We start from the raw sequence: 27,199 nt of genomic DNA, 5'->3' as shown, positions 1-27,199 counted from the left end.
AGGAGGTGAAATAGGCAGGAAAACAGATTATTCACTACAGTCTCCAGGAGAAAACAGACTTGACATCTCCTTGATTTATCTCACCTAGGGGTGTTTGCCAGCACCTCTACTAACACTACATTAATACATTTGCATTTCCCAGTGAAGAAGGTTGAAAGGTATAATGTATAATTTCCATTTGGATCTTCCCATTAATGTAATACTCATTTCCACTTTCTCTTCTATTATCTCTCTGAATCATTTCCCTATGTTTCTATCACCTTAGAGGTTTTGCTGCCATAATACTTGATAGGAAAATAGCAAGTTTTAATACAAGATGTGTGATATGAGCCCAATATTGTAATAAACATTTAACCCTATATGTATGTGTGCATAAGTTACATATATGTGTGTGTATATATATATATGCATATATATAAAATGGGTAAATACACATAATGTACACATACATATATAGATGTTCATGTACACCTGTATCCACATATTATCTTTAAAACGTATTCCAAAATGTAAGTAACTTCTGGGAGATGAGCTGTGAGAAGCATAACAAATTATGTTACTTCTCATTTCTTACATTTCAAGTAGAAGACAGGAAAAGTGGTGAATATAATTTAACATAAGATACTTAGTTGTCTATTCTTTGGAGATGACATGAGGCTAATTATATTAGGACCATAGCATAAAATTACCATCCCACTTATGTTAAAAGTAAAATAATATAGGAGAAGCTGAGAAAGATTAAATCTTTGTAATTCTTCTTAGAAATTTTGCCCAGCCAAGCATGGTAGCTCATGCCTGTAATCCCAGCACTTTGGGAGTCCGAGATGGGTGGATCACTTGAGGTCAGGAGTTCAAGACTAGTCTGGCCAGCATGGTGAAACGCTGTCTCTACTAAAAATACGAAAATTAGCCTGGTATGGGGGTTGGCACCTGTAATCCCAGCTACTTGGGAGGCTGAAGCAGGAGAATCACTTGAACCCTGGAGGTGGAGATTGCAGTGAGCCAAGATCATGCCATTGTACTCCAGCCTGGGCAACAAAAGTGAGACTCCATCTCAAACAAACAAACAAACAAACAAACAAAAACCAAAAAGAAATTTTGTTTATGTTTGAAGAGAGAAGCATGACAGAACACATGAGCAGCGATATGAAAGCATGTATTTATACTTCATTACATCATTCTAAGTTGGAAACATGAAGTAATAAAAGTAATCTGATTCTTTATTTAGAGATAAAGTAATGACACTTCAAAGTAACACCAGGCCAGGCACAGTGGCTCACACCTGTAATCCCAGCACTTTGGGAGGCTGAGGCAGGCAGATCACAAGGTCAGGAGATTGAGACCATCCTGGCTAACACGGTGAAAACCTGTCTGTACTAAAAATACAAAAAATTAGCCAGGTGTGGTGGCATGCACCTGTAATCCCAGCTACTCAGGAGGCTGAGGCAGGAGAATCACTTGAACCTGGGAGGCGGAGGTTATAGAGAGCTGAGATCACACCACTGCACTCCAGCCTGGGTGACAGAGCAAGACTTTGTCTCAAAAAAAAAAAAAAAAGGAACACCAATGTGGATATAAGAATTCTAACATTTAATGTCCATTCCACCCTTTGACTGATCCTCTGAATATTTCCCTAGAGGTTAGAGCTGCCCCTGGACACAGTTTCTCACTTTCAAATCCAATCCTCAAGTAACTCTAACACTCACCCAAAACAGCTTCCCTACCCTCTTCCTCTTTGTCCTTTCTGTCCTTATCATTTTGAGAACCAGCATGGTCTCCTGGAACTCTATTTTCTTTAATTTCTGACCTACATTATGCATAAAAGAAGGAAGGTCTAATAAACTGACTCAGCAAATAATAATGCTTTTTATTTAGAACATGCAGAAAAGAAATGCCTTTGAATTATAATACACAAATCATATTTCTCTATTTAATAATAACATATTAATAACTCAACATTAGATAAGTATGAGCATTATGTGACAGTCAATGCAACTGTTACAGAGTATGGAGAATAGCAGATATATTTGCACAGTGAAACATAGGAAACTCTCCGTAATGGAGGTCGAATGTTCACTAGATCTTCAGGGAAGGGAAAATGTGAGATGACAGGTGAGAAAAGGCATTACAGATAGTGAAAGATGGATAACGCCCCAGAGGAAAGAGAGCTGCAGGGACTGCACAGCAGCAGCCAGGCCATCTGCTCTTCTTCAGACAGGAATGAAGCACAGCTGGTAGAAGGGCGGCACAGAGGCAAATCCATTGACAACTGGAGTGGTGTCAAGGTTCTTTGGGTCAACCAGAGATTTCAGGTTAAAGTTCTGTAAAATGGAGGTCAGAAATAAAAACAGCTCCATGCGGGCCAGGGCTTCTCCCACACAAATCCGTTTTCCTGAAAATAGCAAACACAGAGAGCAGTTACTCCTCATGTGTAACTGTGACAGTGACAAACACTGTCTCTGTAACTGGCACAAACAGAATATGCAATAACTGTTCAGTGAATCGTAGGAGAGATGAAGAGATAGATAGGTGGATGGGTGCATGCATGAATGAATGGATGGATGAGTGGATGGATAAATGGATGAATGGATGGATGGATAGGCAACTGAAAAATGAATGGACATACTTACTCTTCACCTAATATCAGATCTTAACAGGCACCCTGTATTCAACAAATATTTGTTGAGTACCAGCTACATGCCAAGCACTTTATTAAAATCTTTCAAGAGACTTTAAATGTCTTCATCAATCTTTCTTTAGAAACATACATTTCTTGTCCAGTGGGTTGAACTGAGAAGGGCTTAGAGGAGGAGGCTAACATACTGTATTTCCCTTTGTATTTCTGGCTCAATATGCAGCCAAAGATTTTTTTCCTCTAGGTACTTTCAGGAGCACATGTCTAAACATGTCACCTTCTCACTTTAAAACTTTAAATGGCTTCCCTGTATGTCCTATAGGATAAGGTCCCAATGGATTGATCTGGACCCTCACATTCTGTTTCCAGTCTGATGATCCACATCACTCCTTACACTCTTCAAATCCGATACTGTCAACTCTAGGCATAGCCACTCATCATCAGTCTCCAACACACCATGAGGTTTCAAATTTTATATCATGCTGCTCCTTTTAGCCAAGATGAACTTTTCTATTACCACAGTCAGGACATAGGTCAAATTTTATCTCCTTTTTTACCCTCTTTCTCATCTCCTTGAGCAAGAAAATGTTGCCTTCTCTGGGTTTCCTCCACATTATATTTCCATTGAAAAATGTGCTATGGTCTGAATATGCCTCCCCCAATTTCATATGTTGACACATAATCCCAATGCAACATTACTAAAGAGATGGCTCCTTTTAGGAAGTGAATAAGTCAGGAGGGCTCTGTCCTTGCTAAAATAATAACATCAAGAGATGCAAGGGAGCCATTTCTCCCCTTTTGCCTTTTTTGCCCTTCTGCCATATAAGGATACAGAGGGGGCATTATCTGTAAGGAACAGGCCCACATCAGACACTGAACTTGCTGACACCTCGATCTTGGAACTCCCAGCCTTCAGAACTGTGAGAAATAAATTTCCATTATTTATCAATTGCCTAGTCTTGGATATTTTGTTATGGCAGAAGAAACAGACAGCATGGATCACCTAGAATAATAATTACTGATTTATTTATTTATTTATTAGTGTGCGATATGGTTGGGCTCTGTGTCCTTACTCAAATCTCATGTCAAATTGTAATTCCCAATGTTGGGGGAGATACCTGGTGAGAGGTGATTGAATCATGGGGGATAATTTCCCCCTTTCTGTTCTCATGATAGTGAGTGAGTTCTCATGAGATCTGGTTGTTTAAAGGTATGTAGCCTTTCCTCATTTTTCTCTCTCTTCTGCTCTGCCATGGAAAGATGTGCTTGCTTCTGCTCTGCCTCCCACCATGATTGCAAGTTTCTTGAGGTCTCCCAGCCATGCTTCCTGTACAGCCTGTGGATCTGTGAGTGAATTAAACCTCTTTTCTTCATAAATTACCCAATCTCAGGTAGTTCTTTAAGGCAATGTAAGAATGGACTAATACATGTGCTAAATGTGAATGCTTGAAGGAAGGTTTCTTTTCTTGTTGTCTTGGTATCTACAGTGGCAGATATAAAGCAGACATTAAAGGTCATAGAATAAAGGAAGGAGATTCTATCACCAGATGCTCAGCACACACATTTCAAGTATGGAGATCCAACATCCAAGATACATGGCCATGACTAGGGGAACAGCATGGTGCTCTGCATCACTGCAGAGTATCCTGCTACATTCCCAATGTCCCCCTCATCCCATCCATGGTCATTTGTCAAAGGTTCTAATATCCTTTATTTAGAGCCAATGTCCTGCTCCTGTGGCTCATTATCTCCTTTAATAGCCCTGTCTTCTCTTCTTTTCATCCTCTCTGCCTCCTTTGAGGTAGCTCAAATGTCTTTACTGCTATTAAAATATTACTTATGCCTCACTTTGGGGTATAAGAGTACAAGAAGCAGACAGCTTTTCCGTCTACCTCCCAACCCCCAACAGCCTGTTCTTTCCATATCACAGGCTCAGTCCTATTGAACTACAATGATCTGTTTACTCTGCTTTCCAAACTCAGAAGTGAGCCTTTTAAGACCCTATTCTGTGTTTGCGGATAATTTTATCCTACAAGCCCAGCCTAGGGGGTGAGGGACACCATGTGGAAGACACTCAGTGAAGTTCTGGAGTGAGATAACTTCCTCATGGCTAGTGAGGAAAATGTAATTAGTTTTATCTTCCAGGAGGAGTTCTTGGGTACCTCAGTGGTGTACCTAGAGGCAGAATTCAACCAACCTATATTTCAGCTTTCTCAATTTGGAAGAATTGGATTAGCTCCCCAAAGTCCACTAATCTGGCCCAATAATTAGGATGTATCATGAGCAGTGTGTACACAGGCATTCAGAACAGTGCTCTTGATCATGTACAAAGAGTAATTGTACCACTGCAGAGGAGGCACATGTAAGTTCCAATGGATCAAAAAAGTTATCTTGTACCCTGAAACACAAATGGAAATAAATTTATATTACCTGCTGAGAAAGGCATGAAGTAGTTACTTTTCTTAAAATTGCCACCTTCATCCAGAAAGTGATGAGGGTCAAACATCTCTGGGTTGGGAAATTCTTTGTTGTCATGTAGCACAGAAGTCAGGGAAATTAATATGGTTGTGCCCTAGAAACAAGAGACATAGATGAACTGAGCTGTAAAGAAGTCATGAAGGTTGAAGAAACAGTGGTAATCATGTAGTTAAATCTTTTGATGTGCAGATGAGGAAATCCCGTTCCAAAGAAGAGCAGTACCATTTCCAGATGGATAGACCAAGTAATAAGAGTCATGAACTTAAGGCCCATGACAATAATCTTGCTAAAGTGCCCTGCAATCACATTTGAAGTCCTGAGTACTTGGATACTTGGGTGCAACCTTCTGAATCTGTCCTCCTTTTCATCAAGCTTGGACACTAGTGGCTGTCCACACTTGCTTCTCTATTCCATCACTTCAGTTTTCACCAACCTTATGTGTAGAGTATAACTAAAAGTTGAAGTCTCTGTTGACATGGGAAATGGCCACAGTATCTGTTCACAGGGCATTTGTGAATAAACATATGATTGAATTTCAAATGACATCTTCTGGGATGGTAACAAGTGTAGTGGCAAGGATAAAACTATTGAGTTCTTGTCATTGCCATGCAGTTTGTTTGTCTTCATTTAAAGATATGGGAGAGATATTCATTACAGATTAATCCTAGCTTAAAAATATGGAAGGAATGATGAAATTAGAAAAATCACCTATTTGTAACCATTCAGGTCAAGATCATCAGGTCAGATGAGGATCATTAATGAAAGATAAAACTATTGGATGTGTGACTTGGGAAACAGGGTGTTCTGTCTTGAAGTACCATGCCATAGATTTTCATCATTCACGCATAAAAAGCAGAACCCCTTCAATGGAAAGATCTGGCAGATTCCAACTTATTAGGTGAGGAACTTAGCATAACCAATAATGGCATATGTGACATTATGTGCCCCTGCCTCACCACTGTGATTCAGTGGAATATTCAAAATACTATGTAGTTTTCTTGCCAAAGTCATAACTGGAATATAATATTTAGAAAACAATTACCCAAAACGAGCCCCAGGAAAATTTAAATGACTAATTGCTCAACTCTTCACAGAGATCAACATAATGAAAGGAAACAGAGGAAATGGACTCTTCTTGATTACAGGAGATGAAAATAACAGGATACTGAAACTATGTGCTTATTTCTTGACTGGAGAGTGAATTGCAAGAAAAAAGTGATTAAAATATTATTTTAAAGTTGGGAAATTTTAAATAAAAGCTGTATAGTAAATAATATTATTGTATTAGTAACTCCACAGTATGAATGCTATTATTATTATGTAGGAGAAAACCATTGTTATTGTGCTATACATACTGAAGTATTGAGGTGTAAATAGATGGATGGACAGATATCGAGTAGATATGTATACACACTGCCATATGTACATATACATATGTGTGTGTAATGTTATTTATTTTAAAAAATTTTATAATAAAAATGTTAGGAAAAATTCTACCCCCTAAATTTTCATATAAATAGTCTATAATTTTGTTTTTTAAAAATATTCCCTTGAATATTTATAAACAAGTACTATATTAAAATGTCATTAAGATACCAAAGCAGATTTATTTCAACAAATGTTACTTGAATAAGTAGAAATTTATAGACATTGAAGCATGACCACTATTACTTCATATTATGAAATAAAAATTAATTTGAAATATGTCATTGATCTAGATATAAGAGCTAAAACAAAAAAATTCTGGGAAAGTTGAAAGCCAGTCTTTGGAATCTTGTGCTGACAAATATTCTTTAAATATGACATAAAAGCACAAATCAATTGCACATCTTTGCAGAAAATTCTACTGGACAGGGATGTCTTATATTAGGCATCAATAAAAAATACTCCCTGCACAAGTCCATCCTGCCACCTGTTTTTGTATAGTATGTGAGCTAAAAGTATTTACATTGAACAAATGCAAACAAGAAACAATATTTTTGAAACAATATTTTTGAAACAAACATTTTATAGGAAATTTACATTTGTTTCTATAAAAATTGGAACATATCAATCCTCATTCATTTGCAGATTGTTTGTGACTGCTATCATGCTACAATAGCAGATGTCAAGAATTGCAACAGAAACCACATTGCCTGAAAAGTCTAAAATATTTACTATCTGGCCCATTACAGAGACAGTTTGCCAACTCCTGTCTCAGACTATCATCTCCAGCTAGATAAGTGGATCCAGCCTGTAGCAGAAGAACACATGTATCTGATTTGTAAAGAGGGTAGAATTGGCCACACAGTGCTGCTTTTTTCTGCACTGGGCTATTCCACGAAGAAGGGATTCAATGGGTAATCCCCTTGGGCTCTGGCTTCTCAGGGCTCAAAAGACATCAGGCACAGCATGAGCTGCCCTGCATAGGGGGGAATGAAGAAGCTCATCAGATGCAGCGTTCCCCTCCAGGAGGTCACCAAAGCTGATGCAGTGAACTGGGGAGACTGGCAACTCCTGCCTGATTCTTCAGTATATTTCTCATTTAATTAGTTATAGGAGAAGAAGTAAGTTTCATTACCATTACCCTCAGACCCTAATTTTGAGAAGCGAAAGTCTCCTGGTTATCTCCTGTGTTTGTGAAAACAGAGTGCATTGAAGTCTTTTCTCTTGACCACTAGGGTAAGCCCCATAATCTCTAAGTAAATTATCAATTCTGTCTTCTTCAAAAGATGACATTAGTAATTGCAACCTTACCAAGTCTCATTGCTTTTTCCCCTTGAAAATACAACTTTCAGTTATATTATTTTTTATTTTACTAATAATATGTATTGGTTTTGATTGGAAAAGAGTAGGTTTGAGATGGCAACTGGAGTGTCTGGATAAATACAGAAACCATGTGATAGAAGGCACTGCAAAGCTGTCAAGACAAAAATTGGTCTCAAGCTTCCAAAGGTAGGAGAACCTCAGAGAGCTAAGCTAACACTGACACTCAATTTTCAACTGGATTCACATTATGTCCAATTCTGAATCATGACAACAGGTATCATGTCATTATGACTGCCGATGGGAGAGGAATGAATCTTTCTTTGAAGAATATAAACCTCCTCTGCAATTCTGCAATTTCTTACATATACCATCTGGTATTTAACCAAAAGTTATCAGGCATTTCGAAGATACAACTAAGTGATCACAAGAAGAAAAGTGGGGAGAGGGAACGGCAATAAAAACAGACTCACATTAGGAAACATTTCTTGCATAGTTTTATAAGGCTGGCATAATCTTAATATCAAAAATCTTGAAAATTCTGAGAAATAAAACTATAAACCAAATCTCTTGTGAATGTAAACACTGAAGTCCTAAACAATATGAAGAAGGCCAGTTCATCTCTATGTGCATACTTATTTCTATTTAGTGAGAAACGTAAGCCCAATATATATAATCTGATGTTGTGTGGATATTTGTCCCCTCCAAATCTCATGTTGAAATGTGATTCTCAATGTTGGAGGTGGGTTCTGGTGTGAGAAGTATTTAGGACATGGGGGTGAATTCTTCATGAGTGGCTTAAACCTCTTCCCATGATAATAAGTGAGTTCATATTCTGTTAGTTCACACGCAAGCTGGTTGTTTAAAGTCACTTCTACTCCTTTTTCTCTTACTCCCTCTCTTGCCATGTGACATGCTTGCTTCCCCTTCACCTTCTCCGAAGATTGAAAGCTACCTGACGTCCTTACTAGGAGTAGATGCCTGCCCACATTATGCCTCTTGCACAGCCTGCAGAGCCATGAGCCAAAATGAAACTCTTTTATTTATAAATTACCCAGTCAAAGATATTCCTTTATAGCAATGGAAATGGACTAACACACAATTATATAAATAGATGCAGAGTATTGATTTGATAAGATTTTACACACAATTATGACATATATATATATGACAGCAAACTTCTCTAATCTGATAAAAAATATCTACCAAAATCTACTTCAAGCATCATTCTCAATATTGAAATGGAAAACTTCCACTGCTTCCTGCAGATTAGAAATGAGAAACAAGGATCCCCACTGTCACCAATTCTATTCAATGCTCTCCTAGAAATTCTAGCTAATGCAATAATGAATGCGATAAAGAGACATTAAGCCCATGAGAAATGGAAAATAAGAAATAAAACAATATTAACTTAGATACAGTATAATGTACACAGAAATTACAATGAATCCAGAAATAAATTATGAATAGTGATTAGTAAATTTAGCAAAGTTGACAGATTAACATCATCAGAATGATAAAAACTATTTATGTTCCACAACAAAAATATTAATTATCTAGGGAAAACCAAAGACTCAAAAGCCATGACAACAAAATCACAACATTCCTGGTTAAATAAAAGAAACCCCAAACAAATTGGAAGCATAATTATATTCAGGAATGGAAAGCCTCAACGTGTCAAGATTCAGTTCTTTCCAAACTAGCCTATAAATTTAGTGTCACCCTGACAGAAATTCCAGCCCAAGGTTTTGGGAAATTGACAAACTAATACCTTTAAAAATTATTTGGAAATATAAGCACCTAAGAGTAGCCAAACCAATCTTGAAGAAAGATAATAAATCTGGAGAACACACACTGCCAGACACTAGGACCTGTTACAAACCTTTATAGCCCCAAACTGGAAACAAGAGAAAGTCCAGTTAAACTGCCATATATATGAGTTATGCACTTCTCTCACCCGGTGATGGTAGAGGTTAAAAATGATACTATGAATTTGGGGACTTCAAAAACATGGAGTTGCAGTGTAGGAGAAACAAACTTACCTTGGGAATGAGATAGTTTCTGAATTTAATGTCACAGGTCACTGCATGGGGCAGGCTGGTGGGGAGAAGGTCAATGTATCTCTGGACCTCGTGCACCACAGCATCTGTGTAGGGCATGTGGCTCCTGTCCTGCATGCAGGGGCTCCGGTTTCTGCCAATCACACGTTCAATCTCTTCCTGGACTTTAGCTGATAAGACACAAGTAAAAACTGATGGAAAAGGAGAAAAATGGCACATTTGTTGTAGCAATTCAGGGGTATATGAATCATGAAGGTATCCAAACATCATTATAAATTTAAATTATAGTGCTGGAAGTATATGCAAACTTAAAGAGAGGATGGTTACAGATGCACAAATGTGTAACTGCCATAAACCAGACATTAAGAAAAATCTGTACACATATAAGTGGAGAAAATTCTCTTCAATAAAGGAAGACAGGAAGAAATGAAAGAAGGTAGAGAAGTCCACAAAACAACCAGAAAACAAATAACAAAGGGGCATGGGTAAGTCCTTACTTATCAATAATAACACTGAATGTAAATGGAATAAAATCTCCAATCAAAAGACATACTGACCTGTTACTGACCTGGATGGAAAAACAAGACCTATTAATCTGTTGCCTAAAAGAAACACACTTCACTTATAAAGACACACATAGGCTGAAAATAAAGGAATTGAATGAGACAGTACCTGCCAATGGAAATGAAAAAAAGAGCATGAGTTACTATATTTAAAACAGACAAAGTAGATTTCAAAACAAAAACCATAAGGAGACACAAAGAAGATCACTATTGGTGATAAAGTGGTCAGCTTGGCAATAAGATGGAACAAGTTTAAATATATATGCAACCAACAATGCAGCACCCAGATATATAAAAGACATATAATTAGAACTAGAGAGAGATAGGCCCCAATATAATAATAGCTGGAGACTTCAACACCCCACTTTCAGCATTGGACAGGTCATCCAGATAGAAAATCAACAAGGAAACATTGAAATTCATCTGCACTATAGATCAAATGGATCTCATAGATATTTGCAGGATATTTTATCCAACTGCTACAGAATACACATTCTTTTCCACAGCACATGGATTGTTATCAAGAACTGACCGTATGTTAGGTCACAAAACAAGTCTTAAAATATTCAAAGAAACTGAAATAATATCAAGCATCTTCTCTGACCACAATGTAATAAAACCAGCAACCAATAACAAGAGGAATTTTGGAAACTACACAAATAAATGGAAATTTAAAAATATGCTCATAAATGAACAGTGGGCCCATGAAGAGATTAAAAAGAAAATTGAAAAATTTCTTGAAACAAATGATAATGGAAACACAACATACCAAAACCTAGGGGTTACAGCAAGACCAGTACTAAGAGGGAAGTTTATAGCTACAAGAGCTTATATCAAAAATGGAGAAAATTGACCAACAAACAATTTAATGATGCATCCTAAAGAATTAGAAAAGCAAAAGCAAATTAAAACCAAAATTAGTAGAAGAAAAGGAATAATAAAGATCAGAGCAGAAATAAATAAAATTTAAGTGAAGAAAACAAAACAAAAGATCAATGAAACAAAAAGTTGCTTTTTTGAGAAGTTAAACAAAATTGACAAACCTTTAGCCAGACTAAGAAAAAAAAAAAGAGTAGATTCAGATAAATAAAAACAAATTAAAAAGGAGGCATTAGAACTGATACTGCAGAAATTCAAAGAATAATTAGTGGTTACTATGAGCAACTATATGCCAATAAATTGGAAAATCTAGAAGAAATGGACAAATCCCTACACAAATATGACCCATCAAGATTGAACCAGGAAGAAATCCAAAATCTGAACATGCAATAACCAGCACAAAGATCAAACGAGAAATAAAATCATCCCAGTAGAGAAAATCCCAAGACTGGCTAGCTTCACTGCTGAATTTTACCAAACATTTAAAGAAGAACTAATACCAACCCTACTCAAACTATTCCAAAAAATAAAGGAGAAGAGAATACTTCCAAACTCATTCTATGAGGCCAGTATTACCCTGATACCAAAATCAGACTAAGACACATAAAAAAAAAAAAAAAAAAACTACAGGCCAATACACCTGATGAACACTAATGCAAAAATCTTCAACAAAATACTAGCAAACCAAATTCAACAATACAATAAAAAGGTCATTCACAATGACCAAGTGGGATTTATCCCTTGGATGCAAGAATGGTTCAACATATGCAAATCAAGCAGTGTGATACATCATATCAACAGAATGAAGGATAAAAACCATATGATCATTTCAGTTGATGCTGAAAAAGTATTTGATAAAATTTAACATCCCTTCTCGACAAAAATTCATTAAAAAAACTTGAGATAGAAGGAACATACCTCAACATAAAAAAGCTATATGACAGACCCACAACTAGTACTATCCTGAATGGAGAAAATGGGAAGTCTTTCCTCTAAGATCAGGAACACAACAAGGATGCCCATTGTCACCATTGTTATTCATCATAGTACTGGATGACCTAGCAAGAGCAATCAGACAAGAGAAAGATATAAAGGCTATCAAAATTGGAAAGGAAGAAGTCAAAATATCCTTGTGTGCAAATGATATAACCTTATAGTAGGAAAAACTAAAGATTCTACAAGATAATTATTAGAACTGATGAACAAATCCAGTAAAGTTGAAGGATACACAATCAACATAAAAATCAGTAGTGTTGTTATATGCCAACAGTGAGAAAAAAGAAAAAGAAATTTAAAAAATAATCCCATTGAAAATAGCCATACATAATTTTAAATACCTAGGATTAATTTAACCAAAGAATTGAAAGATCTCTATAATGAAAACTATAAAACACTGAGGAAAGAAATTTAAGAGGACCCAACAAACAGAAAAATATTTCATGTTCATGGATTGGAAAAATCAATATTGTTAAAGTGCCCATACTATCAAAACAATCTATAGGTTCAATAAAATTCCTATCAAAATATCAATGGCATTCTTCACAGAAATAGAAAAAATAAATCCTAAAATGTATATGGACCCACAAAAGACCCAGAATAGTCAAAACTATCCTAAGCAAAAAGAACAAAACTGGAGGAATCACATTATCTCACTTCAAATTAAACTACAGAGCTATACTAACTAAAACAGCATGGTACTGACATAAAAACAAACACATGGACCAATGGAACAGAATAGAGAATTCAGAAACAAGTTCACGTATCTAGAGTTAACTCATTTTTGACAAAGGGGCTGATATGGTTTGGCTGTGTCCCCACCCCAAATCTCATCTTGAATTGAAATAATCCCCACAAGTCAAGGGGGAGGCCAGGTAGGGATCATTGAATCATGGGGGTGGTTTCCTCCATATTTTTCTCATGGTAGTGACTAAATCTCACAACATCTGATGGTTTTATAAATGTGAGTTCCCCTGCAAAGCTATCTGCCTGCTACCACGTAAGACATGACTTTTCTCCTCATTCATCTTCTGCCATGATTGTGAGGCCTCTCCAGCCATGTGGAACTGTGAGTCCATTAAACTTCTTTCCTTTATAAATTACCCAGTCTTGTGTATGGCTTTATTAGAAGCATGAGAACAGACTAACACAGGTGCCAAGAATGTACACTGGGGGAAAGACAGTCTCTTCAATAAATGTGCTGGGAAAATTTAATATCCTACAGAGAAGAATGAAACTGGACTCATATCCCTTGCCATATACAAAAATCAACTCAAAATGGATTAAAGACTTAAATCTAAGACCTCAAACTGTGAAACTACTATAGGAAAACACTAGGGAAAATCTCCAGGACATTGGTCTAGGCAAAAATTTTTCGAGCAATACCCTACAAGCACAGGCATTCAAAGCAAACATGAACAAATGGGATCACATCAAGTTAAAAAGCTTCTGCACAGCCAAAGATACAATCAACAAAGGGAAGAGACAACCCACAGAATGGAGAGAAATATTTGCAAACTATTCATCTGACAAGAGATTAATAACCAGAATATATAAGAAATTCAAGCAACTCTATAGAAAAAAAATCTAATAATCCAATCCAAAAGTGGGCAAAAGATTTGAATAGATGTTTCTCAAAAGAAGATATATAAATGGGTTACAGGCATACAAAAAGGTGGTCAACACCACTGATCATCAGAGAAATATAAATCAAAACTACAATGAGATGTCATCTCACTCCAGTTAAAATGGCTTATATCCAAAAGACAGGCAATAACAAATGCTAGTGAGGATGTGGAGATAAGTGGACCCTCGTACAGTGTTGGTGGGAATGCAAATTAGTGTGACCTCTATGGAGAGCTGTTTAAATGTTCCTCAAAATCCTAAAAATAAAGCGACCATATGATCCAACAACCCTACTGCTTGGTATATACCCAAAAGAAAGGAAATAGGTATATCGAAGAGGTATCTGCACTCTTGTTTGTTGCAGCACTGTTTACAATAGCTAAGACTTTGAAACAACCTAAATATGCATCAACAGACAAATGTATAAAGAAAATGTAGTACATATACACAATGTAGTTCTATTCAGCCATAAAAAGAATGAGATTCAGTCATTTGCAACAACATGAAGGGAACTGGAGATCATTACGTTAAGTGAAATAAGCCAGGCACAGAAAGACGAACATAGCATGTTCTCACTTATTTGTGGGATCTAAAAATAAAAGAATTGAACTAATGGACATAAAGTGTAGAAAGATGGTTACCAGAGACTCGAAAGGGTAGTGTGGGGGGAGGGGAGGTGGAGATGAATAAGATCTACTATATGATAGCACAAAAGGGTCACTATAGTCAATAATAACTTAATTGTATATTTTAAAATAACTTAAAGAGTGTAACTGAATTGTTTGTAACTCAAAGAATAAATGCTTGAGGGAATAGATACCCCATTCTCCATGACATGCTTATTTCACATTGCATGCCTGTATCAAAACATCTCATGTACCCCCAAACATATTGATATATACCTACTTTGTACCCATAAAAATTAAAAAAGTTAAAAGATAAATATGTATATACATATACATTAGTATATATAATTAATACAAATAAAAATAATAAAATGTTTGAAAACATAAAGTAAGCATATAATTTAGTCATGAAATTACTGTCTTTGAAAAACAGATTAATTTCATATCAAAATAACATATGTTGCTTAAACGTTAAATTATACTATCAGATTTATGCATATATATGACTGTATTGGTGCATCTGTGTGTGGGAGGGGTCACAAATCACAATGGTATTCTCTTCATTCTCACACTTTCCAAATCCACCATTTTGAACATTCTAGCAGCTTCTTCTGAACATACATTCACATTTTTAAATACTCTGTTTCTAATTCTTACTTATCTTTTTGTAGATTATATTTAATAATTTTTTATTATGAGAGATGAGAATTTTAATCTCCATCTTCCCCTCATATTTGAACACACCCTCAGATAGACACACTCACTTTTCCACACTGCTTTTTCCAGAATATATTTAGATGACAATTTTTATGATATCAGTATTCATTGCTTACATCATTCTGACTACACAAATATGGTTCTCTGGTAAGACAACTATGATTAAATTTTATTTTTGTACTTTCCTGGGCTTAACAATGTCTCTTTATTTCAATTTGTAATTTTCCATTTCCCAAGTTAGAATTATTTACAAATGTTCCGGCAGATGTTTGAAACTCCTTTTTAGTTATTGGAAACTCTCATAAAATCTGTCACATCTCTTTTGTTCTTGCTGTCTCATCTCACTTCTGAATTATCCCCCAGGTCTGTTCTGAAGTAGTTGTTTTCTAGGTCTGGTGCTAGGCAGCCTCCCTGACACTCTCATTCTCCTACACGAGGTTTCCTGATTGCTGGAGCTCAGGACTTTCTCTAACAAGGTTTCAGGCATTTGAATGAAGAACATTCTTCAGTATTTTTCTGAGAAAGGGAAAATGGTAAAAATTTTTGGCAAACATGCACATCTGAAAACACTCTATTTTTATTAATATACAAGATAATATTAACAGTTCTTCTTGAGAATTCTGAATTCTAATTCTTTCAATATAACCTGGTACAGCTCTGAAAGTTTTTATGATTTTCCCTTTAATTCTCATGTCCTGAAATTCCATAACCCTGTATCTAGCAGTATATGTTTTCATTTCATTCACTCTGTTGGACATTGAAGAGAATTGTCTGTTAAGATGGCAAAAGAAAAATGCCATTTCTCTAGATCAGTTCCCTTTCTGTAGGATAGAGCTAGCTGCTGAATTTTAGGAAGGAAGATGAATAAAAGAGCTAAGAGTCTCTGAATTCAAGGAGTGGATGTGTACCAAATCTGTCTTTCTAGCCTACACCTCATGCCTTTTCTGGCACTGCTGTGTGTCTCTGAGTACAGCGCTTCTTAAGCTCAGTTTCTCTAGAGAGTGAGCCTCCTTCTTCTTGTGGGAGGAAATCAGTTACCTGATGAAAAGAGTTGTGGAGGAAACGTAGGCAGGGAGAGCCTCCTTTTTCAGCCTCATTCTCCACCATCTTTGACCCTTGGTACTTCCAAATACCAATATTGGGAGGATTTAAGGGACACTGATTAACTTTTCATCCTTGATAAATTTTTCTCTTCTGACCTTTTGGTTATAAGTTTACCCTCTCTGTACAGATTTATCATTCCTCTATATGCTCTCTGTGTTTTAGAAATTTGTTAAAGTCTTCTTGACTATTTCCTGTACTCTTCCTACCTTAAAGGACCTAAATGGCTAATATCCAAAATCTAAATATGTATCAACAGACAAAATCTATAAAAAACTTAAACAAATCAACAAGCAAAAAAAAAACAAAAAAAATCAATTAAAATTGGGCAAAAGACATGAACAGACATACAAGCAGCCAACAAACTTATGAAAAAATGCTCAACATCACTAATCATCAGAGAAATGCAAATCAAAATCACAATGAGGTACCATCTCACACCAGTCAGAATAGCAATTATTAATATTAAAAAGTCCAAAAACAACAGATGCTGGTGAGGTTGCAGAGAAATGGAAATGCTTTTACACTGTTGGTGGGTATGCAAACTAGTTCAGCCACTGTGGAAACCAGTTTGGATATTTCTGAAAGAACTTAAAATAGAACTACCAGTTGACCCAGCAATCCCATTATGGAGTATATGCCCCCAAAATATTCATTCTATCAATAAGACACACACCCCAATATGTTCACCCCAATATGTAGTGCTATTCACAATAGCAAAGAAATGGAATCAACTTATGTGCCCATCAACAGTGGATTGTATAAGGAAAATGTACCAAATATTCACTGATATGGTTAGGCTGTGTCCCCACCAAAATCTCATCTTGAATTGTAGCTCCCATAATTCCCACACGTCACGGGAGGTACTCAATGTGCGGTAATTTAATCATGGAGGCCTGACTTTCCCATGCCATTCTCGTGATAGTGAATAAGTCTCTATCAGAGACTTATTGTGAGGCCTTTCCAGCCGTGTGGAATTGACAGTCCATTAAACCTCTTTCCTTTATGAGATACCCTGTCTCAGGTATGTCTTTATTAGCAGCGTGAGAACAGACTAGTACATACATAATGGAATGTTATGCAGCCATAAGAAAGAACAAAAGTTATGTCTTTTGCAGCATTATAGATGAAGCAGGAGGCCATTATCCTAAGCAATCTAATACAAGAACAGAAAACCAAATACCACATGTTCTTGCTTATAAGTGGGAGGTAAGCACTGAATACACAAGAACATAAAGATGGGAACAATAGACACTGAGGATCACCAGATGGGGGAGGGAGAGAAGAGATGTGGGCTGAAGAACCATCTGTTGGGTAATATGTTTACTGTCAGTGTGATGGAATAGCTGGGACCCCAAGCCTCAGTGTTACACAACTTACCTATGTAACAAACCTGTATTTGTACCCTTTAATCTATAATAAAATTTGACAAAAAATCTTCTAGAACTCTATAGGCTAGTAACTGTTCAAAAAAAAGCCTAATTCTTATTTATAATTAGGTTATTGTCATTTCAATGGGGGATACTGACATAGGAGAAAAAAAGAATATTTCTTACCTGCAGCATAACCAAAAGTCCTTAAAAGTAAATTTCTAAAGTAAAGTTGTTCATAAAAGATAAAATTATTGACTTCCTCAAAAAAATCTTATTTTGCCCAACAACAGTTTCATGGAAACTGTCTCAGGTACATATTCTGCCTAAATGGAACATTCTTTATATACCTCTTCTAGTAAACAGAATCACCTTTCTTATGAATCTAACTTTTTAGAGTACTTATTGGACTAGGAATTTTCTCAGGCAGATCACTACATTTTTAGGATTACCATTTATCCTTCAATAAGGAGAGTTTCCAGTTTCCCTACTCCAGCATTTGAACCTGAAATTTTGAGAATGAGAAAAGTTATCTTGAAGAATATACTTGCTATTTAAAATGGCCTTCTCATAATAAAACCAACATGCAATCCCAGGCCAATTTATCTTGTCTCTTCCTGCCATAAATCCAGACACATTGGACCAGAGTTCTACTGCTTTTGCTACTGCCATGCTGTCTTCATTTCTCTCAGTTATCTTCCTCTACTGTGCAAAGATGCCCCTTTTATCTTTTCTTTTTCTTTTTTTCTTTTTTTTTCTTTCTGAGACAGAGTCTCACTCTGTTGCCCAGACTGGAGTATAGTGGCAAAATCTTGGCTCACTACAACCTCCACCACCTGGGTTCAATTGATTCCAGTGCCTCAGCCCCTCGAGTAGCTGGGATTACAGCCATGTGCCACCATGCCTGGCTAAGTTTTGTATTTTTACTACAGATGGGATTTGGCCATGTTGGCCAGGCTGGTCTTGAACTCCTAGCCTCAAGTGATCCACCCACCTCAGCCTCCCAAAGTGCTGGGATTATAGGTGTGAGCCACCATTCCAGGCCAAGATATCCCATTGTAATCACCATTAGTTTGAAACAGATTACAGCTGGAAGCACAAAAGTTTAAATAATGAAGCTTCTCTAAGAGAAACAGGAAGGAGGACACTAGCAACACCTTCCCAAAATCTTTTCTGAAAATTAATTAACTTATCATCTGTGATCATACCTGTGACCTCTGGGTGCTTCAGCAGGAGAAGGAGAGCATATCTCAGGGTTGTGCTTGTCGTCTCTGTCCCAGCTCCAAACAAGTCAACTGCAGTGTTTTCCAAGCTTTCAATAGTAAATTCAGATGGTTGGTTGTGCTTTTCCTAGGAATGATTTGATGCAATTATCTGACAAATTGTTTACCAGCATATTTGATTACAGTGAATTCAAAATTACTCACATAGTTATATAGTTACCAACATAGAAACTGGAAAGTACAGTACTAGAAAAAAAATACTACTTGTATAGCAGAGGCTGTAGACCAACTTGCCCAAACTTTATTTCCTACTCCCTTATTCCATGCTTGCCTAAAAATTCCATTCATCAGGCTCTTTGCAGCTAGCTGAGTCACACAGCATTTTTTTTTTTTTGCTAAAATATATAAGCAGAAGGTCTCTAGGTCCATTTCCTCTATTTCCTCTTTCATACTCCAAACACAAATGTGAAGTAGGAGGTGGAGTAGACCCCATCCTGGGATTTAATCATCAAAATGAAGGTCTGTATACTAAATTTAGTGGGAAAAAGGAAGGCACTTGACTCTCTGCTGCTTTGGGGCTGCTGTATTATCCTAGATTGCCCCACCAAGAGAATCCCTGTATTTGAGATAAATAAAGACATTATGTGTTAAAGCCATTATTACCTGTAGACAACCACAATCTAAATTAGTAGAAAAAGTAAATTAGGGCCATATCATTAGATACTGTGAGCCTGAATCAAGAGTCTGCAATTATATTTTTCTGTCAGAAAGGTACATGGACTCAATATTGCCCCCAGATTCATTATAAAGTTGAAATTTTGTAAAAACAAATATTAAAAAAGCAATATGACAGCAAAACCTAAGATAAATTATAGAGGAAGAGAATTGGTTTACAATGACAAGATGGGCCCACACTATTATAATCTAGATGGGAGGCAACAGACAACTTGTTCTAGGGTGCAGTAGTGCAGGAATAAACAAAAATATACAAAGTGAAGAGAAAGAACAATGATGAAGATGGAGAATAAAGGGATTAATTGCCACAGGGGATAAAGGAGAGAGTAAGGATACTGCATATGCCAAGGCTTAGAGACTGGAGTTCTCATAATTTGGAAGTTAGGAGAAAGAAAGCAATGGATAAGGAATACTTAGTTGAAAGAGATCATCAATATAAAAAACATATTACTTTTTAACCAGCCCCAAGGCCAGCAGCAATAAATTAATGATGCTTTTAGAGTCTCCAAGTGATGTGTGTCATGTTGAATATTGTGTAATCAACACCACTGAAATAGACTAGATTCTCTCAACATGTGTAGACAAAGACAGTCCTCTCCCTTGGTAACATCAGCTTCACACAGTTTTCTAAGCTTGCCATGTTGAAAATTACTCTTAAGTAAGAAGAACAGTGCAGTCACAAACCAGTATTAACATTTCCATCTCTTCACTTGAGCTTGGTTACTTAGCATTAATAAGGTAGTATATCCTATCTTATTAATGATAGTAGCCATATTCTACTTGCTGGGCTCAAATCTAAAGAGCACCCCTTCTACATCAGAGGCAGGCCACGGCATTTTCCTGCACCTCACCCTCAGAAACAGATTCACAGCCACAACTCAGTCTGTGGGCTTCAGCTGCTAAGGTGTGCTAGAGTCATAGACCTTGGTTCTGTGGGTAATCTACATTCAACACTGCCACAGAGAGTGAACCTGCACCGCAAGACCCAGGTGTCACAATACATGATTAAAAGACCCTGAGTCTAGAATGATGCTTCTATGACAACTTCAAGGATCTGTACTTGTAACCCAGCACCAATGCCGCTGAGTGTATGCCATGTCAGAGATGACACCAAAAGGAATCCCTTAGGCTAAGTCACCCCAATTTTAGGAAAATGAAAATAGGAGGACACCCAAATACTTTGACACTAAGGACATTAACAACCCACACTGCTCCTGATACTGCTGCAACCTTCTACAGCCTAGGCCACTGAGGCACCCAAAATTATTGCTGATATTGGCCATAGCTAGAGAAACTACACAGATACTATCACAATGCATCTATTCAAAAACTGAGTTACCCAATCTTCGTCATCTGCACACAAACACTCAACTTCAGATAAAAGTCTTTCTCTATGAAATTCACTCTAGAAATTTTGGAATAGCAATTGTTCCGTCACATGCATAGACATCAATGCAGGGACACAACATGAAAAATAAAGAAATATGGCACCACCAAAGGGACATAATAACTCTCAAATAACAGATCTCAATGAAAAAAAAATCCACAAATATTCAAAAAAGGAATTCAAAATAATTACCTTAAAGAAATTCAAACAGGAGGGTGGCTGGCAAGTTGACTGAATAGGAAAAGCTCCAGTCAGCAGCTCCCAGCGAGATCAGTGAAGAAGGTAGGTGATTTCTGCATTTCCAACTGAGGTACCTGGCTCATCTCACTGGGAATGTTTAGACAGTAGGTGCAGTGCATGGAGGCTAAACTGAAGCAGGGAGGAATGTTGTCTCACCTGGGAAGCCCAAGGGATTGGTGAACTCCCTCCCGTAGCCAAGGAAAAAGCCCTGAGGGAATGTGCTGTGAAGAACGGTGCACTCTGGCCCAAATACTACAGTTTTTCCATGGTCTTCACAACCCAGAGACCAGAAGATTCCCTTCAGAGCCTACACCACCAGGGCCCTGGGTTTCAAGCACAAAACTGGGTGGTCATTTGGGCAGACACCAAGATAGCTGGAGGGTTTTTTTTTATGCCCCAGTGGTGCTGTAACACCAGCAAGTCAGAACCATTCAGTCCCCTGGAAAGAGGACTGAAGCCAGGGAGCCAAGAGATCTAGCTCAGGGGATCTCACCCCCATGGAGCCCAGCAAGCTAAGATCCACTGGCTTGAACTTCTGTTTGCCAGCACAGCAGTCTGAAGTTGACTGGGGATGTTTGAGCTTGGGGGTGGGGGAGGGGAGTCTGCCATTGTTGAGGCTTGAGTAGGTGGTTTTCCCCTCACAGTGTAAACAAAGCCTCCAGGAAGCTAGGACTAGGTGGAGTCCACTTCAGCTCCGCAAAGCCACTGTAGCCATACTGCCCCTCTAGATTCCTACTCTCTGAGCAGTTGCATCTGTGAAAGACAGGCAACAGTCCCAGTCAGGGGCTTATAGATAAAACTCCCATCTCACTGTACTGAGAACCTGGAAGAAGGGGTGGCAGTGGGTGCAGCTTCAGCAGACTTAAATGTTCCTGCCTGCTGGCTCTAAAGAGAACAGCAGACCTCCCAGCAGGGGTCAACAGACACCTCATACAAAAGAGCTTTGGCTGGCATCTGGCAAGTGTCCCTCTAGGATGAAGCTTCCAGAGGAATAAACACACAGTAATCTTTGCTGTTCTGTGGCCTCCTCTGGTGATACCCAGTCAAACAAGGTTTGGAGTGGACCTCAAGCAAACTCCAGCAGACCTGCAGCAGAAGGGCCTGACTGTTAGGAAAAAAACTAGCAAACAGAAAGGAATAGCATCAACATCAACAAAAAGGATGTCCACGCAAAAAACCCATTCAAAGGTCACCAACATCAAAGACAAGAGGTAGATAAATCCACAAATATGAGGGAAAAAAAACAGCACAAAAAGGCTGAAAATTTCAAAAACCAGAACATCTCTTCTCCTCCAAAGGATCACAACTCCTTGCCAGCAAGGGGACAAAACTGAACAGAGAAAGAATTTGATGAATTGACAGAAGTAGGCTTCAGAAGGTGTGTAATAACAAACTCCACTGAGCTAAAGGAGCATGTTCTAACCCATTGCAAAGAAGCTAAGAACCTTGAAAAAAGGTTAGACGAATTGCTAACTAGAGAAGAACATGAGTGACCTGATGGAGCTGAAGAACACAGAATGAGAACTTTGTGAAGCATAAATAAATATCAATAGCCAAATTGATAAAGCAGAAGAAAGGATATCAGAGATTCAAGATCAACTTAATGAAATAAAATGTGAAGAAAAAATTTAAAAAATAAGAATAAAAAGAAATGAACATAGCCTCCAAGAAATATGGCACTATGTGAAAAGACCAAATCTACGTTTGATTGGTGTACCTGAAAGTGATGGGGAGAATGGAACCAAGTTGTAAAACATTCTTCAGGATATTATCCAGGAGAACTTCCACAATCTAGCAAGACAGACCAACATTCAAATTCAGGAAATACAGAAAACACCCACAATGATACTCCTCAAGAAGGGCAACCCCAAGACACATAATTGTCAGATTCACCAAGGTTAAAATAAAGGAAAAAATGTTAAGGGAAGCCAGAAAGAAAGGTCGGGTTACCACATAGGGAAGCCCATCAGACTAACAGCATATCTCTCTGGAGAAGCTTGACAAGCCAGAGGAGAGTGGGGGCCAATATTCAACATTCTTAAAGAAAAGAATTTTCAACCCAGAATTTCATATCCAGCCAAATTAAGCTTCATAGGCAAAGGAGAAATAACATCCTTTACAGACAAGCAAATGCTGAGGGATTTTGTCATCACCAAGCCTGCCTTACAAGAGCTCCTGAAGGAAACACTAAATATGGAAAGGATCAACTGGGAACAGCCACTGCAAAAACATACCAAATTTTGTAAAGACCGTCAACACTATTAAAAAAACTGCATCAACTAAAAGGCAAAATAATCAGCTAGCATCATAATGGCAGGATTAAATCCACACACAATATTAACCTTAAATGTAAACAGGCTAAATGCCCCAATTAAAAGACACAGACGGGCAAATTGGATAGAGTCAAGACCCATCAATGTGCTGTATTCAGGAGACCCATCTCACGTGAAAAGACACACATAGGCTCAAAATAAAGGGATGGAGGAATATTTACCAACCAAATGGAAAGCATAACAAAGCAGGGGTTGCAATCCTAGTCTCTGATAAAACACACTTTAAACCAACAAAGATTAAAAAAAGGGGTGGTATCATATAATGTTAAAGGGATCAATGCAACGAGAACAGCTAACTATCCTAAATAGATACACACCTAATACAGGAGCACCCAGATTCATAAAGCAAGTTCTTAAAGACCTACAAATAGGCTTAGGCTCCCACACAATAATAGATGGAGGCTTTAACACCCCACTGTCAATATTAGACAGATCAATGAGACAGAAGGTTAACAAGGATCTCCAGGACTTGAACTAAGCTCTGGACAAAGCGGGCATAATAGACATCTAAAGAACTCTCCACCCTAAATCAACAGAATATACATTCTTCTCAGCACCACTTCACACTTATTCTAAAATTGACCACATAATTGGAAGTAAAACACCCATCAGCAAATACAAAAGAACAGAAATTAAAGCAAACAACTTATTAGACCACAGTGCCATCAAATTAAAACTCAGGATTAAGAAACTCACTCAAAACTGCACAACTACATGGAAACTGAACAACCTGCTCTGAATGACTACTGGGTAAATAACAAAATGAAGGCAAAATAAAGATGTTCTTTGAAACCAATGAGAACAAGGACACAGTGTACCAGAATCTCTAAGACACAGCTAAAGCAGTGTTTAGAGGGAAAATTATAGCACTAAATGTCCAGAGGAGAAAGCAGGAAAGATTTAAAATCAACATCCTAACAACACATTTAAAAGAACTACAAAACCAAGAGCAAACAAATTCAAAACCTAGCAGTAGACAAAAAATAACTAAGATCAGAGCAGAATTGAAGGAGATAGAGACAGGAAAATCCCTTCAAAATATCAAAGAATACAGGAGCTAATTTTCTGAAAAGATTAACAAAATAGGCTGCTAGCCAGACTAATAAAGAAGAAAAGAAAGAAGAATCAAATAGAGAGAGCAAAAAAATGATAAAGGGGATATCACCACTGATCCTACAGGAATACAAACTACCATCAGAGAATACTATAAACACCTCTATGCAAATAAACTAGAAAATCTAGAAGAAATGGATAAATTCCTAGACGCACCCTCCCAAGACCAAACCAGGAAGAAGTCCAATCCGTGAAGAGACCAATAACAAGTTCTGAAATTGAGGCAGCAAGGAATAGCCCACCAAGCAAAAAAAAAGCCCAGGACCTGAAGGATTCACAGCCGAATTCTACCAGAGGTACAAAGAGGAGCTGGTACCATTACTTCTGAAACTACTCCAAACAGTAGAAAAAGACTCACTCTTTCCTAACTCATTTTATAAGGGAAGAATCATCCTGATACCAAAACTTGGCAGACATAAAACAAAAAAAAGAAAATTTCAGGCCAATATCCCTGATGAACATCCATGCGAAAATCCTCAACAAAATACTGGTAAACTGAATCCAGCAGCACATCAAAAAGCTTATCCACCACGATCAAGTTGGCTTCATCCCTGGGATGCAAGCCCGGTTCAACATATGCAAATCAATAAATGTAGGCCGGGCGACGTGGCTCACGCCTATAATTCCAGCACTTTGGGAGGCTGAGGTGGGTGGATCACAGGGTCAGGAGTTTGAGACCAACCTGGCCAACATGGTGAAACTCAGTTTCTACTAAAGATACAAAAAATTAACCAAGCATGGTGGGTTATTCTTTTGGGTTATTTATACCCAAAAGAATTGAAAGCAGCACATCAAAGAGATATTTGTTTACCCATATTCATAATAGCATTACTCAAAAAGTCAAAAGGTGAAAGTAATCCAAGTGCCCATCAACAGATAAATGGGTAAGCAAATTTGGTTTATACATACAACGGAATATTATTCACCTTTAGAAAGGAAGAAAAATCTGACACATGCAAAAACATGAATGAACCCTGAGAACATAACATTAGGCTAAGTGAAATAAACCAGTCACAAAAGGCAAATATGTAATGATTCCACTTTTATGAGGTACCCAGCATACTCGATTTTATAGAGACACAAAGTAGAATGTTGGTTGCCATGGGGTGGTGGAAGGGAGAAATGTAGAGTTATCATTTGAGGTGGGGGTGTGGTTCTACAACATTTCTTGTCGCATCATCCACGTCTCTGGACACTTCTCTTTGGGCAACCCATTCCCTTTGATTTCAGATAAATTTCAGGGCAAGTGATAAGGGAATGGGAATTTTAACTGCAGTTAGTCCACACAGTATCTGGCAGATAAGACTGACAAAGACCTCAAAGAATGTGGTGGGCCACTTTTACAAGGCCCATCTTCTGCTCTTGTGTTACTATGGACACATTTCATGGAATTATTAATATGAATTAGTTTGCACAGTTGAGGAAATTATGTTACTTTCATTTTGTTTGTTGATTGCTTTGTTGGTAGAGACAGGGTTTTGCCATGTTACCCAGGCTAGTCTCGAACTCCTGAGCTCATCCAATCTGCCCACCTCAACCTCCCAAAGTGCTGGGATTACAGACATGATCTACAATGCCCGGCCAAGAGTTATTATTAAATGGGTATAAAGTTTCTGTTTTGCAAGATGAAAAGAATTCTACAGATGTATGGCAGTGACATTTGCACAACAATGTGAATGTAATTAATACCAAAATACTATGCACTTAAAATGATTAATACAGAAACTTTTATGTTATGTGTATTTTGCAACAATTTTTTCACAAAATTAAAAAATTATAATAATAAACATTATAAAAATAAATCTCACAATAAGCAAGTGAGATTTATCCCAGAAATGCAAAAGTGGTTCAACAAGAAAGTCAATCAGTGCACTACACCATATCAGAATAAAAGAGAAAATCATGTTCATCTCATTAGATGCAGAAAAAAAAATTGACAACTTTTAATACCCATCATAACAAAAACACTCAGAAAACTATAAATGAAATAAAACTCCTTTATCATAATAAAGCATATTTATGAAAACTGCAAAGCTAAAGCATACTAAATTGTGAAAGACTAAAACTTGTAACTTAAAATCAGAAAGAAAAGAAAAAAAACAAGGATGTCCATTTTTACTACTATTAAACATAGTATTGGAAGTTCTAGCCAGAGCAATTAGGCAAGAAATGAAATAAAACACATTCAAATAGGAAAGGAAAAATTCAAATCATGTGTATTTGACTAAAACATGATTCTCTCTATATAGAAAAATCTCATGCAATACAGATAGAAAATAAGTAGAGCTAATAAATGATTTCAGCATAATTTCAGGGTACAAGATCAATGCAAAAATCAGTTGTCTCTCAGTGCTGGTGCTAGTGCCTGCCAT

The 27,199-nt window shown here is 37.3% G+C and overlaps 1 protein-coding gene across 3 annotated transcripts in view; it reads right to left on the bottom strand.

Moving 5' to 3' along the window:
* Positions 1-1,113: 1,113 nt before the first annotated feature.
* CYP2C9 (cytochrome P450 family 2 subfamily C member 9) overlaps positions 1,114-27,199 on the bottom strand; it is a 51,595-nt gene continuing 25,509 nt past the window's right edge. For 2 of the 3 annotated variants that reach the window (XM_055093166.1, XM_055093167.1), the window contains exons 5-8: positions 19,005-19,146; positions 9,901-10,088; positions 5,066-5,207; positions 2,211-2,392 (exon numbers count right to left, since the gene is read on the bottom strand). In XM_055093166.1, the coding sequence (XP_054949141.1) occupies positions 2,211-2,392; positions 5,066-5,207; positions 9,901-10,088; positions 19,005-19,146 (654 nt within the window). Of the gene's footprint in view, positions 2,393-5,065; positions 5,208-9,900; positions 10,089-19,004; positions 19,147-27,199 lie in introns of all 3 variants that reach the window. The other variant, XM_003825387.7, reaches the window with a different exon arrangement.

Source organism: Pan paniscus, chromosome 8 (genome assembly GCF_029289425.2).
Source record: "Pan paniscus chromosome 8, NHGRI_mPanPan1-v2.0_pri, whole genome shotgun sequence".
Taxonomy (NCBI): domain Eukaryota; kingdom Metazoa; phylum Chordata; class Mammalia; order Primates; family Hominidae; genus Pan; species Pan paniscus.
The sequence above is the reverse complement of the archived record's forward strand: the minus strand, read 5'-3'. Positions and strand labels throughout refer to the sequence as shown.